Consider the following 16,127-nt stretch of genomic DNA (forward strand, 5'->3'; position numbering starts at 1 on the left):
CCAATGTCTGCAATGGGGTTGAGTTGAACCAGATGGTACCCTAGCTTTATGGAAGAACTATTCAGAGGCCTGATGACAGAGGGGAAGAACATCTGAACATTGGCCGGAATAATGCACAGCTAGTAGAGCAGCTGTCTCATGACGCCAGTGACTCGGGTTGGATTCTGAACTCTGGTGCTGTCTATGTGGAGTCTGAAAGTTCTCGTGTGACCATGTGAGTATTCCCCGGTGCTCCAGTTTTCTCCCACATCCCACAGACATCTAATTGGCCAGTTTAAATTGCCCCAGGTGTGCAGAAGTATGGCAGAAATGTTGGGAAAACTTTAGTTTAGAGGTGCTGCGCGGAAACTGGGCCTTTGGCCGACCGAGTCCGTGCCGACCAGCTGAGAGAGCTTTTAGCGTGAATATGGTGTAAAAGTGAATTGTAGCATAGAAAACAAAACAGTGCTGCACAGGAACAAGCATTTGGCCCATGATGTTTATCGCAACCATGAGGCGAATTTAAACTCGACATCTGCATAGCACGATCTGAAAGATCTGTCGCTGCTTTTTTGATCTATGCTCTGGAACTGCCAGACGTCCTGCTATTTATGGTTTCTAATAAACCGCTCTGTGTGTGTGTGTGTGGACACGAGGCAGCCAGGAGATCAAGCGCACTTGCAATACCTTCATAGTTAAATACCCTTGATGGAAGAATGCTGCCATGAGCAACGTGGAGGTGTACAACCAGCAGTGGGGAAGCTGCACATATAAATTACATGAGGAAATAATTCAATAGTTCAATATTCCTTTATTGTCGCATGTACCCTAAGGTACAGTGAAATTTGATATTACCATACAGTCACACCAAAAAAAAAGCAACAAGATACAAATTAACATAAAAATGAAACTATTAACAGCCACCGCAGTGGCGTGTGAGAATCCCAAGGCACACGGCATAAGCGGAGACCCACAATCATCAATCCAATGTCCGGGCCACACACATGCTCCACCGTGATGTAACCAGAGCTGCACAGACCGCTTGTCGCTCTCTCTCTGCAGTCCTTGTTCACCCGAACAGTCAGAATGCCGTCCACACTCGCTCCAGACTCCAGGACGCTCCCATGGTGCAACATCCCCGCAACACCAAGACCACCGCACTCACGGCAATCCCTCCGAGTCCCCACCAACGCAGGCAGCATCCATCTTGCTTTTGGTGACCTCGCACTCCTCACTGTGATGGATGGCGAATAACTTTCACCTTCTTTCTTCGCATGTAGTTTTCAAAGTATACCCATGTTAAGACTAGACTGTATTGTTAATGAAAAGCAAAATGCTCATTCTATTTCTAACTCATCATGCCAGGGGATTTGTGTTTTGGTGTCATGTCATCCAATCTCTATACATTTAAAATCTCCTGCTTTTGATCCTTTACACAATGGTTACTGGGTTCTCTAAATTGTAGCTGGAATTAGACCACAACTATTCAGTATAAACTGCGTGATCTTGTGAAATTAGCAATGTCAGTGTGGTTTACGAAAATATTTAAATGCTACGATTTTATGCACTATTCACTATATTGCAAAGAAAGGGCCTGTGTTCACTTGTTGGTGTAAGGAATGTTCCACCATAGGCATAGAAAATTCCAGGATGTGCTCAGAATTCAACATCCTCACTGATTCTGATCTCTAAGTGGACTTTAGTAAGACGTTCGACAAAGCCTTGCATGGTGGGCTAGTCTGGAAGATTAGAGCACATGGAATGGTGTCAAGGGTTATGGGGAGAAGGCAGGAGAATGGGGTTGAGAGGGAAAGATAGATGATATTGAATGGCGGAGTAGACTAGATGGGCCGAATGGCCGGATTCTGCTCCTAGACCTTATGACCTTATGAACTTATGAATTGGAGGTGAGCTAGTCAATTGGATTCAAAACTGGTGTGGAGGAAGGAGTCAAAGGGCAACTGTGTAGGGCTGTTTTTCTGATTGGAAGCCTTTGACCGGAGGAATGCTGCAGTAGCCAGGACTGGGTCCATGTTGTTCATTATCTCTATTAACAATTTGAATGGCGATGTAGTTAATGTTGATAGTAAAGTTGCAGATAACACAAAATTGATGGTTTAGTGAACAGTGAGAAAAGACGAATAAGTTTACAACAGGATCTAGATCAGTTGGGAAGGTGGGCTAAGGATTGGTAACAAGGAATTTAACTTTTGACAAGATTGATATGCTGCACTTTGGCATGTCAAACCAGGGTAGAAATGATGCAGTGAATGGTAGAGCCCTGGAGATTGTTACAGAACGGAGAAATCTGGGACTACAGGTGCATGGTTCCCTGAAAATGACGAGTCATTTGGATAGAGTGGTGGTGAAGACTTTTGGTATGCTTGCCTTCATTGAGAAGGGCATTGAGTACAAAGGTTAGCACATTATGTTGCAGCTGTAGAAGTCATTGGTGAGTCCACGCTTTAATCAATTCTGGTTTGCCAGCTATAGGAAGGATGTCATGAAAATTAAAAGGTGCAGATAAGATTCACTAGGATGTTACCTGGGCTTGAGGGTTTGAGTTATAGGGAGAGGTTGGGTTGGGTTGGGGTTTTCTTGTTTGGAGCAAGAGAGTTTGAAGGGTGACTTTATTGAGGTCGTGAGGAGCATGGGTAAAGTGAACGCTCATAGTATATTTTTCCAGGGTCGAGGATTATAAAACTAGCGTAGATTTAAGGTGAGAGGGGTGAGATTTAAGAGGGACCTCAGGAGCAACTTTTTCACTCAGAGGTTAGTCCACATCTGGAATGAGCTGCCAGAGGAAGCTATAGAAGCAGACCCAATTACAACTTTTAAAAGACATCTTGACAGATATATGGAAATAAAGGATTAAGAGGACTATAGGCTGAATGCTGCAAATAGTACTAGCCCAGTATGCCAACTTAGTCTGCATGGACAAGGGCTTGTTTGTGTGCCATACAACTCTATGTCCGTATTATTCATGTGAACTATCCCATAAATTTTCAAAGTGGGGAACGAGAACTCTAAACGGCATTGGAAACCACTTTGTGAGCACACATGGTCGGTGAAAGGAAGGCGTCATCTCATGAACTATCCACCCACCCACCTCTTTGTCCATCTCCTGCCTCGCCTATGGATGAATCTGTGGTATCCACACTGGCCTCGCTTGCCATCTCACAACCCAGAAAAGCAAAGTAGAAGCAAGTCATCCTCAGTCCAAAGGTCTAATGGAGAAGAAGCAGTAGAACAGTAGCAGCAGTAGTAATTGGACCTGAGGACCTGAGCTACAGGGAGAGGTTGAGCAGGCTAAGGCTCTATTCCTTGGAGCGCTGGAGGATGAGGGGTGATATTGTGAGAGGAATAGATTGGGTAAATGCCCAGCCTCTTGCCCAGAATAGGGGAATCTAGAACCAAGGACCTAGGTTTAAAGTGAGGAGGGTAGTGGGGGGGGGGAGATTTAATATGAACCTGAGGGGCAACTTTTTTAATACAAAGGGTGGTGGGTGTATGGAACGAGCTGCTGGAGGGGATAGTTGATGTGGTTACTATCACAGCGTTTAAAAAACATTTAGACAGGTACGTGGGTAGGATAGGTTTAGAAGGATATGGGCCAAATGCAGCCTGGTGGACTAGTATAGATGGGACAAATTGGTCAGTGTGGACGTTGAGCCGAAGGGCCTGTTTCCATGCAGTATGACTATGACTATGACTCAAACATTGGAACCCAGGACTCTGAGCCAGACTGGTTCAGATCTGGCAATGTAGAATTGATCCAATATGCTTCCTCAATTGGACTTTTCAGATAGATTGCTTTTCTTTTGTTCTTTTTATAAAATGTCTCCCATATAACTGAGCTATAATGGATGAACAAAAATCGTTATTTGATATTTAAAATACCAGACTTTATCTGTTGCTAGACAAAGCGAGATTTGATATTAGAGCAAAAGGTATTGCTAAATAAAAAAATATTAAAAACGTCTTTGGTATTTCTTGATATGCTTGCTCAGGAATGGAAACATTTAAAGAGAATTGTTCTTGATATCTTGATCTGAGAATGCACATAGTTGAGGAATTAGGTTGCAGTCTCTCTGCCAAATAATAAGGATTTGATTATTTAATGCTTTTGAAATATAATGCATTCAGTCTGAAAAGCAGTATACGAGTGGAATAAACTAAGATCCCCAGACACAGTTACCAGCCTAAATAAATGGATACAACTGTCACGCATGCCAAATTCACAAAGACTTGAGCCAAAACAGTTATCCCATGCTTTTTCCCAGGCAACATGGGGGAACTTTGGGGAACAGTAAATGCAGGCAGCTGCCGTAGGCAGCAGAGCTTTGGAGAAAATGATTTCTAAACAAAGGATAATGAACCAAAATTAAAATTGGTGGGTGTGGAGACATTTTAAACAGAGACAAATAGAAACATAGAAATTACTGTAAATGCAGGAGTAGGTCATTCAGCCCTTCGAGCCAGTGAATGAAAATGAAATAGGATTTAGATATCACATGGTGTATTTCCTTTCCCAATTTATAATTATTTATGTCTGGATGTCACTTTTTATCTCTGGCACCCATTCTCCCTGTTGTCTCATTTTCTCCATATCTCTCCATTGCTCTATATACAGTAGCTTTTAAATGTTCTCTATATACTTCTTGTACATTACAATAACAATTTCTCTATATACTTCTCTAATTAGGTCTAACACATTTTTTGCCCCTTTTTATAACACTTTGCCCTGACGTACTGGGTCCTCACCTTCCACATGTGGTTTACTAACCAGTTATTGTACGTCGAGGGGCTGGCACTGCAGTACAGCGGTAGAGTTGCTGCCTTACAGCGCCCGAGATCCAGGTTTGATCCTGACATCAGGTGCTATCTGTATGGAGTTTGTGCATTCTTCCTGTGACCGCATGGGTTTTCTCCGGTTTCCTCTCACACACCAAAGACGCACAGGTTTGTAGATTAATTGGCTTCGGCACAATTGTAAATAGTCCCTAATGTGTGGGATAGTATTACTTTTCGTGGTGATCGTTGGTCGGCGCAGTCTCGATGGGCCGAAGGGCCTGTTTCTGCACTGTATCTCTGAAGTCTAAAGTCTACAGAATTAAATACCTCAATGGGAGGGAGAACTCAACAAATCCAAACAAAGAACTGCAGATATTGGTTTACATTAAAAAAAGACACAAAGTGTTGGAGTAACTCAGCAGGTCAGGTGGCATCACTGGAGAGCATGGATAAGTGGGTGGCATTTCAGGCCAGGACCCATTCTTCAGATCCATCTTCAAATCCAAACACTTATGAGAGTTTAGTCTAGCAAGATGGTTTGGCCATTTAAGATTTACACATGCATGGCTATCAACAGTTTGTCTGCTTGTCAGTCATTGAATTAGCACTTGCATGTAAGAAGCAATATTAGTAACCAATAAAAATACAATAGGGAAGAAAGAGGCAGGTGACCAGGTCGCTCTGAGAGCTGTCTTCTTTTAACACAATACCTTTGTGGAATAAATGTTCGCAGTAAAAGGAAGTTTCTATGTTCATGCATGAAAATATATTTTTTAACAAGAGGGGAAACTCAATATTGGCCAGAAGTGTCTGAAAGTTATAATAAGAGACAGTTATTCTATGGATAGACACAAAATGCTGGATTGACTTAGTGGGATACTCTATGGGCTTGACAGAGGGTAATAATAGGGGACTCGATTTTGACTAATGGTGATGAAAATGGAAAGGTGCTCAAGATCTTTGGCTAACATCAACAACACGGGGTGAATAGTTGATAGGTTTGACTGAGAGTATACTATAAGATGAAGGATGATTAATAGGTTTGAAAGATGTCGATAGTGAATGTCGTTGGTTGAGGGGCATGACGGATGGAAAAAGTAAGGAAGGGAAGATTGTTGGTTTTAATGGACAGTGATAATGGGGAAAGGGATGGGCAATGTTTTGTCTGATGCTGGTAATGGGGAAGGAATAGTTGACTGGTGGCATTAATAGGGGAGGGATAATTGATAAGCTTGTCTGACATAAGGATAACCGACTGGTAATGTTAAATGTCACAGCCGTGTATCTCTGGCTTATTAAAAGTTGTCTCCACTCCTTCTCCCCACTTCTCCCCTCCTCTTTTAAAGGACTTACCGTACACTGTGCTAGCTGTCTGAATTACCACGCCAACCTTCCTGTTCATCAAGGTGTGTGTCTGTATCACCTTGGCTTTGCACCGTGTGAATTTTTTAGATAGCGTTCCTCCCGCTTGTCCTGTCCCTCGCCTGCATAACGGGCTGGTGAAGGAAGTGATGTGTGTGTGTGTGTGTGTGTTCCACTCTGACAGTCGCCGTTCCAGTTGCCGGTTTTTCAGGCGACTGCTGGCAACTTTGCTGAAAAACGTTGCCGGCAGTCCGCTGAAAAGTCGCCTAAGCGGGCCAGGCCCAATAATCATACGCAGACACGCACACACACACACACACAGCCAAACACATGCACATACACACAGACACACACACACACACACACACACACACACACACACACACACACAGAGCCGACACACACACACATACACACACACACACACACAACACACAGCTGCCTCATGCTCCTGAACCCCTGCCTTGGCCACATATCAGGCCTACATTTCCACATTCCCAATCCCTGTCTCTGGCTGCCACCCTGGCTCCTGCTGTGCACTGGGCCAGGTGTTGAACCCTCAGCTCTGGTTGCACATTGGCCTCTTTGAACATGTTGATGCTGTGTATGTATGAGTGCTTATGTACGGTGATAGTCTGGCTGATCTGCATGCAAAAAAAAAGTATCATGTTGCCCATGATAATAAAACAAACAATGAACCATTAACACCACATAAATGGAAGCTGTGTTACAAACCCGATGTGGAATAGTGAAGCAATATTGGCTCTTGATAATACTCTGGCACTGGGAATGAGTGAATGAGCTGGAAGCCTTGTAAAGTTGTGGGAGGAAGTGATTAGATGTGAGCCTGATTATTTCCCAAACAATATTACCCTATTTGGATAAGTGATTTATAACTATAGGGTAAGGTTTATATGGTTTAAAAATTCATGTTTTTTTTATTTTGTGGAATGTCTGGAACCTTTGCAGCTTTATAGGAGAGAGGCACAGCAAGGGGCAGACATCCAAAGTGTCCCTCCACCTTTAAAAGAAACAATGTTTTTGGAAACCATGCTGAAAACCATAAAGGATAAAGGCTGCGAAGATTAGCCAAGCAATTACCTCTGTCCGTGTCACTATAGAACTTGCACTTAGGCGACCTTTTAGGCGAGTGCAGGAGACTCTGCGCTTGCCTCATGATCGCCACATGGTTGTCACATGTTCGCTGGTGGCCTCTGGTGAGTCTCCTTCATGGTCGCGAGGAGTTCCCGCATTCTGGGAACTAGTCGCGGCCTCAGTATGGTCGCCGCAAATTTTTCAACATGTTGAAATATTTTCTGCGACCAAAAATTAGTCACCATGGAGAAAATCGATAATCCTGCAGTTGTAGGTGAAGTTGTAGTGGGGTCACCATGTAGTTATGGGTAGTTGTAGGTAGTTTTAGTTAATCGCCTTTGTTGACCGGGCATTTTCATTGGCTCATTGGGGAAAATAAACGTAAGCACGAGTTTTCAGAACCAAGAATAACCGACCGGTAATGTTAAATGCCCAGCAAATTTTAAAAGTTGTCTGGCTTCTTAAAAGTGTCTCCACTCCTTTTCCCTCCTTCTTCCCCCTTCTCCCCTTCCCCTCTCCCCCCTCTTTTGAAGGACTGTGCTAGCCGTCTTAATCTTTCTGTTCATTGCAGTGTGTGTCTGTATCACCTGGGCTTTGCACCATGTGAATTTCAGACAGCGCTCCCCTGCTTTCTCTGGCCCCCGCCTTTGCGATGTGTTTGTGGCGAGTGCCGCAAACTTGACAGTCGCCGGCAGTCCACTGAAAAATCGCCCAAGTGGGACAGGCCCTTAAGGATCTATGCAGTCAAAAAACCTTTGCATTTCGTTTCCAAAATTTATTGAGCTCGTTCAACGCATCTCAGTCAGAGTCAGCGATGAGAAAATGCAATAAACCTCTGTCACTGTTTTAACCTCCTACTGCCTGCCCAAAACCAAGACCGGTTGGGCAGTGATGCTAGTTGAACCTACACCAGGCCCTTAGTTCAGTCTAGTTTATTGTCACGTGTACTGAGGTACAGTGAAAAGCTTTTGTTACATGCTTACCAGTCAGCAGAAAGACAATACATGATTACAATCGAGCCATTTACAGTGTATAGATACATGATAAGGGAATAATGATTAGTGCAAGATAAAGCCTAATTATCTTTATTACCTATTACCAGATCATCACGGATCAGTACCGCTGTGTACTGATGTAACATGATCCCTCTCACAACTGATCTTTTATCTGTTGGTAGCCATTTTTGAATAGTGAAACTCCCCCCACCCCCCGCAATTCTTGCCCACAACATGTCCTAACTCCATTACAGCCAAAACTGAAGAAGTGACAATGTGACCCATCTACAACTTGTGAATGCAACAAATAACAAAGGATTCTACAATGCATTTCTTAAACCCAGACCACAGAGAGGCCACTACCTGCCTGTATTCTCCAAGTCACCCACTGCTCTGACTTGGAACTGTATTGTTGCAAGCTTCTTTATTGCTAGCTTAAGGTCATGCAAATTGATATCTGACAGCTCATTGCCTTGCAGCTGCTTAAGAAGGCAGCTGACTCCAACTGTATCAAGACCATTAAAGGGTTGTCAATTAATATTTGCCTGGTAGTGATGCTCACATTTTGTGAATGAATACAGGAACAAAAATCCAACGGCTTTGATCGTGTGTGCAAGTCCAAGATTGATATAGACTCTAGTTTCCCATCTCTGTTCGATGGACAAGGCATTTGCTTGTTGATAGATTTCAATGATGAGCCTGTATCTCACTGCAATGTGGTTCTCTGCTGCACAGGGTCAAAGCAACATGTTACCACTGTGGCCAAGTAGTAGGATGTGGTTGGCTTTTATCATCCATTTAGCTGCAGAAAATGAAGGTCTAAGCTTGGAGATTAGAGCTCCAACCTTGACTCGTAACTCATATCCAACTTATATTTGTGTGACATACATGTGCAATGGGAGTGGATGGGTTGTGTTAGCTTTGGAAACCTCTTGCCATCCATGACTAACAACCACTGGGCCTCGGAAGGAAGTCATCCTGTGGTTTGTTGGAATATTAATCTGTTTCAAGTGAAGTCGGGTTTATGGTCATGTGCACACGGGCATTGAGGGGAATGTATAATGAGAATCATTCTTGCAGCAGCATCACATGCATATAGATCCAGACTGCACACATGTGACAAACTAAACTAAACTAAACTAAACACAAAAATTAAACACATTTTAGAAGACGGTGTAAAAAAACAGCAAAACACAACACATTGGTGCAAAATACAATTAGAAAAAAGTATATTAAAGCTTTATTTCAGACACAGGTCCATATACACATCAAACAGTACAAATAATTACAAAGATACATTAAGAAATTGCATATTAGCCTAAAATATATATGCTATTGCACCAATGCCATCTTAGCCTAGAAGTGAATCTATAGCAGCTTTTCAGAGGGCTGACTAAGGCTTCAATTATGTGGTTCTCTGACTTGTCCAGGCGACACATAAAACTAAACATCAGCTGTCTTAAGAGTGCCTCACAGGTTGGCACCCTAGTGGACACAAACAATTGACTGGCACTATGCCACCTAGGGACACGAAGTAGCAAGTGCTATTTTGATAGTAAATATAGACACAAAGTGCTGGCGTAACTCAGCAGCTCAGGCAGCATCTCTGGAGAAAATGGGTTTGTGTTATGTTTAGGGTCGGGACTTCTTATCGAGTCCACACACAAGATTAGAAGTTGTTCAGCCAGAGCTGAACACACTTCTCAGCATCTGCATACAATGGCGTCTGTCTTGTCGATTCTTGTGCTTCTTGTGTGTGGTGCTGGAAAGATTGGTGGAAGCAGGGCCGCGATGTGAACGCTCTTTCCTTGACCCCAGTGTTCGGTTGCCAAGGTAGGATTAGTTTAGTGCCGGTTGGTTCAAGAACCTTACAGTCGTAGGAAAGTAGCTGTTCTTGAACCTGGTGGTGTGGGACTTCAGGTTTCTGTACCTCCTGCCCAACGGTAGCAGCATCCGTGAATCCTTCCAGTACATCCATTTTCAAAAGGAAATGAGTAAAGATATGAAAGCATAATTTTCACTGACTAAATGAAAAGAGCTTACTTAATTACGGTTTAATAACGGGAAAAAAACTCATACTTATATTCTGGAAAAACGCCCCAACACCAACGATAAATATGTGGATTTCAAATATGCCCAAAATGTTACACCTGGAAGATATGAGATTCCTCCTAGTAGGTAAATCAGACCATTTCCAAAACATCTGGTCTCCATTTATCGACTTATTTCAAGTACAGGGTGCAACATAACTTTGAAAATAAATGGTTTCAGGACCTGGTGAGGGGGGAGTAAAAATACAAAGTAGGTACATCCCTTTTATCACTCTTTTTTAAAACTTTTATATATCTTCAGTTTTCTTTTTCTTTGGCTTTCTCCTTACCTTACGTTTCTACGGGTCTCTCTTGATCACTCTTTCACGCACTCACTATCCTATATAATTCTCTTTCCTTTTCTTCTTTTTTAAATTTTAAAATATGAAATGGTACAGGAAATGTATTATGTTATTTTTGGCTTAAATCACTGTAATGTACACTACTAATAAATAAAAAATAAATAAAAAATAATAAATGAATACCTTGGTTTGTTTATAAAATGGTTCCAAGAAAAGACTCAGCAAAGCCATAACGATTCAAATTTCAAGGGACGTAAATTTAAATGTTAGGATGTTTGCATGGAAATATAAATCCAGTGGGAATTTTCATCCAAGACCTGCCTGACCTGCTGAGCTTTCCCAGCACTTTGTGTTTTGCTCTAAGGTTTATACCTCAATATCCTTAATGCACAGAAGGAAAGATGAATGGGCAATTTTTGGCACCATATCTGAGGAAGGATATGCTAGCTTTGGAGAGTGTCCAGAGGAGGTTTAATAGAATGACCCCAGGAGTGAGTAGGTTAACCTACGATGATTGTTTGTCACCACTGGGCCTGTACTTGTTGGAACTTAGAAGAATGAGAGGGGACTTCATTGAAACATACAGAACAGTGAAAGGCTTGGATAAAGTGCATGTGGAGAGGATGTTTCCACTAGTGGGGGAGTCTAGGACAAGAGGTCATAACCTCAGAATTAAAGGACGTTCTTTCAGGAAGGAAATTAGGAAGTTTTTATTTTAGGAGGGTGGTAAATCTGTGGAATTCTTTGCCACAGAAGGCTGTGGAGGCTGAGATAGATAGATTCTTGAGTAGTACAGGTGTTACATGTTATGGGGAGAAGGCAGGAGAATGGGGTTAGGTGGGAGAGATAGATCAGCCATGATTGAATGGCGGAGTAGATTTGATGAGCCGAATGACGTAATTCTACCCCTATTCCTTCTGACCTTATGTTCTGAATGTTTTGCGAGCACATATTTTATAAATTCAATATAAATCTAAACAGAAGCTTTTACAAAAGCCAAATGATCCGCAGTTTATTTATTCAGTTTCCTATTATAGGTTTTATGTTATTTTTATTTATTAAGCAAAATCTCTTATGCTGAGGAAAAACAATCAATGAAACTATTGTTTATTGGATGTGCTGTTGATCTGCCAGCTGCATAACTTTAGACTGGAGCCATTCTAATTTGCTGTGTGTACAGGGGAATCAGGCCTAAAATATGCGTTGTGGAGAGACAGCTCCCCATCAATAACATTGCTGAGTAGGGCGGCATAACGGCGCTGCGGTAGAGTTGCTGCCTTACAGCGCCAGAGTCGCGGGTTCGATCCTGACTATGAGTGCTGTCTGTATGGAGTTTGGATGTTCTCCCTGTGACCACATGGTCTTTCTCTGGGAGTTCTGGTTTTACCGACACTCCAAAGACGTACAGGTTTGTCGGTTAATTGGCTTTGGTAAAATTGTGAGTTGTCCATAGGATTGTACTGGGGATCGCTGGTCGATGTGGATTCAGTGAGCCAAAGGACTTATTTCCACGCTGTATCTCTAAAGTCTTTTGTCTAAAGAGTACTGCAGCTTGGGAGTGATAGGTTTTATCTACTGCTCGTAGGATTTTGTTTTGATTGATTGAATTGAATGAAAGACAATAGACGATATAGGTATGTTGCAAAACTTACCTTCAGCGGCGCTGCAGTTCTGCCACTGCCCGTGTGCGTGACTTTGGCGCCTTTGAGAGGGGGTTGGGTTTTAAACGCGATTTTCTCTAGGCTGTTGAAATCTATGTTGTTCAGCCTACTTAGTTGCTGACGAGAAATCGCTGCGAAATTCATTCGCTGCAGCTATTTTTAAACTAAATTGGGTTATTTAATTGTTATAGTAGATTAAAAATCATCCTCTAAAGCCTCGAACCCCGACAACGGGACGGATCTCATGTAGGGGACAAGGCAAGGTAGGTTGTTTATTTTTACATTAAAAAGGGCTTCTTCAGATCCCTTTATACAAAATTTTATGTTGCGAGTAGCTGACTTGGGGGCCCATTCAATCCCGCAGTATCTTTCATGCCGACATGGGGTACAAATTCACCGCAATGGCAGCGTTTTAAACCAGCGTGTTCCACAGAATCCCACTGGCAAGCTGATTTAAATGGCCATTAATTTACAGCAATTGAACACTAAATCCCTTCCATTTGGCCTATAAATTAATGTCAATGAGATTTAAAAATCATGTTTTATTGTGAATTCTTGTGTGAATGTTCTTTGGACACTTAGGCTATTTAAAAATGTTAATCTTTCCTTAAGAAATGGATAGATGTTTAGATCTAGTAATTGAATTTTGGAATTAGCTACAATTGGGTAACTAACTAATTATATGCTTTAATTTCAGGTCATCCAAGTAAGATTGTTTAATATTTGTTTCAGAATGCTTCAATCTATAATAACTGAACATTTATTTCAGTTCTCTTAATTTTTAATAAAGTTATGGGCTTTAGACTGTCCTCGATCACAGCTTTTGTGTTAAGTCAATGGAAAAGCAATAGGGAACAAGATGCTAATTTCCGAGTATGAAAATGGCCATAACTTTTTTAATACTGAAGATATGAAAGTGAGTTAGGTGTCAAATTAAACTTATTTTTATGCTTTATTTGATAGGATAAATTGCAGACTTGATTTTTTAAATCTCAAAATGTTGTAACATTGGTAGACAATAGACAATAGGTGCAGGAGTAGCCATTTGGCCCCGAGCCAGCACCGCCATTCAATGTGATCATGGCTGATCATCCCCAGTCAGTACCCCGTTCCTGCCTTCTCCCCATATCCCCTGACTCCGCTATTTTTAAGAGCCTTATCTAGCTCTCTCTTGAAAGCATCCAGAGAACCTGCCTGCACCGCCCTCTGAGGCAGAGAATTCCACAGACTCACCACTCTCTGTGAGAAAAAGTGTTTCCTCGTCTCCGTTCTAATACAGCAGATATAGCATGGAAGATATAGCAGACCTCTGTAAATTGCCCCTGGTGTTTTGAGAGTGGATGCTAAAGTGGGATACCATAGACCTATTGTGAAGGGGTGATCGACGGTCAGCAGGGAAACAGGCTCTTCTGCCCACTGAGTCCATGATGACCTGGGTTTCTGGTGCAGTGAGGCATCATCTCTACACCACTATGCTGCCCTGCCTGCATGTAAATTACAATCATGTTTTGCATGTTTTCTTTGTGACCGTGTGGGTGCTCCAGTTTCCTCCCACACTCCAAAGACGAGCAGATTTGTAGGTTAATTGACTTCTGCAAATTGTCCCCAGTGTGTAAGGAGTGTATACGGAAGAGGGATACCATAGAATGCGTATACGGGTGATTGATAGTCGACGTGGACTTGGTCGGCCGAAGGGCCCGTTTCCACGCTGTATCTCTAAAACTAAAAAAACTAAAAGTAAAACAAAAAAGCAAAGTAGGGGAATCAAGAACCAGAGGACGAAGGTTTAAGATGAGAGAGGAAAGATTTAATGGGAACCTGAGGGGCAATGTTTCACCCAGACCGTGGTGGGTACATGGAATGAGTTGCTAAAGGTGGAAGTTGAGGCTGGTACAATAACAATATTTAAATTACATTTGGTAAGGTACATGGAAAGGTTTTGAAGGATATGAGCCAAATGCAGGCAGATGAAACGAGCGTAGATGGTGCTTCTTGGTCGACATGGGCAAGTTGGACCAAAGGTGGCCTGTTTTCATGCTGTATGTCTCTATGACTCTGTGACTAAGTTGTGTTGTTTGTTCAACTGGCAATCAATGTGTGGGGTTCTCTGCTCCAACTATAGCAATCTTATCTAATCTAATCACAAACACATTGTTAAGTCAAAGCTTTAGAAATAAACACAACAACATTTAATCTATTATTATGTCTCTGAACGATTAAGGCAAACAGAGGCTGACATTTTCTAGCTTCAGGTTGTTTCAGGAAGTACTTTAAAATTGAAGGAAATTGTAGGATAAGGAGTTTTAAATTCGTTCACCATTCCTTTGAGATGTTTTCTATGGAACTGTGCCACCAGATAGAACTGGAGCAATACATTTCACATTGTGTTCCTGACTGCATCGAACTTCATGAATGAAAGGCACTAACTGAACTATTATGACCAGTTTAGCCTGCTTGCTGTTGTGATAACCCGTACATTAGGAAGCTTCTTGTAAAGGAATTAACCCAAACTAAATTGGTAATTAAATGATAGCAAATGGTAAACTGTGATGTTCTTTTGCTTGCCTTCACAGATCAAACATTCTTTAAAACGAACACAAGTATTGGAGTCCAAATGGAAAAATCTTGGACCTGCCTCAAGTACCTAATGTTTCTGTCCAATAGTTTAATTATTGTAAGTAACTGAATGGTGACATTTTTTGAACAGCTGCGAGAGATGGGATTTTGGTAGAAAACCCGCAGAATATAAATGTGATCAGTAATTATAAGAAAGCATGTTAAATCCTGTGTCCATGGCAACGGCAATTTTTATTCAATAATTTGAATCAAATGCATACTGTGTCATTTTATTAAAGTCTAGATTGCAGCTTAATTGGATTTTATGAGATAGCTGATACTTTATCAGAAACATTTATGAAATTTTATCCAGGGGTCATGAAGATAGTTTGCAGAATTCTCAGTGAATTGTAATGCAGGAGGTCGGACCTCAGTGTAATAACATTGCTCTGGTTTGTTACAGGCAGGAGGTATTTGTTTGCTTGGAGTTGGCATTTGGGTGACAACCAACCCCAATGGCTTCAAGAACATTGTGGCTGCAAACCCATTAATATATACAGGGGCCTACATCATCCTGTCGGTCGGGGTCATTCTCTTCTTCCTAGGCTTCCTAGGCTGCTGGGGAGCAATCCGAGAGAGCAAACAACTGCTCATGACAGTATGTACAGCAACTCAACATACTTTACATTATTTTTTTAATTGTTCAGAGGTATTTGAATGATTGCTAACCATTCAATTTGTATTTCACTCAAGCAATAGTCCAATGCCCTGGTTCATAATCAATGTTTGCAAGCGTACAAATGTTATCGGGGTACATCGCAGCATGGTTTGGGAACAGCTCCGTCCAAGACCGCAATAAATTGTGGATGCAGCACAGACCATCGAACGAGCCATCCTCCCTTCCATTGACTCCATTTATAGCTCACTCTGCCTCGGCAAGGCCACCAGCATAATCAAGGATGAGTCACACCACAGTCACTCCCTCTTCTCCCCTCTCCCATCAGGCAAGAGGTATGGAAGTGTGAAAACGCACATGTCCAGATTCAGGGACAGTTTCTTCCCAGCTGTTATCAGGCAACTGGACCATCCTACCAACAATTAGAAAGAGACCTGACCTTCTATCTACCTCATTGGAGACCTTCAGACTACCTTTGATCAGACTTTACAGGACTTTATCTTGCATTAAACATTATTCATGTTATTCCCTTTATCATGTGTTTATACACTACGGATGACTCGATTGTAATCACGTATTGTCTTTCTGCTGACTGGCTCGCACTCAACAAAAGCTTT

At 42.0% G+C, this 16,127-nt stretch overlaps 1 protein-coding gene across 1 annotated transcript in view; it reads left to right on the forward strand.

The window, feature by feature from the left end:
• The window catches only part of LOC129708528 (tetraspanin-18-like), a 126,399-nt gene that overhangs the window by 82,731 nt on the left and 27,541 nt on the right, over positions 1-16,127 (forward strand). Inside the window, exons 5-6 of the mRNA XM_055654331.1 lie at positions 14,852-14,952; positions 15,298-15,492. Of these exons, the coding sequence (XP_055510306.1) occupies positions 14,893-14,952; positions 15,298-15,492 (255 nt within the window). The 5' untranslated portion in view covers positions 14,852-14,892. The remainder of the gene's footprint in view (positions 1-14,851; positions 14,953-15,297; positions 15,493-16,127) is intronic.

The sequence above is a fragment of the Leucoraja erinacea genome, chromosome 24 (assembly GCF_028641065.1).
Source record: "Leucoraja erinacea ecotype New England chromosome 24, Leri_hhj_1, whole genome shotgun sequence".
Lineage (NCBI taxonomy): Eukaryota > Metazoa > Chordata > Chondrichthyes > Rajiformes > Rajidae > Leucoraja > Leucoraja erinaceus.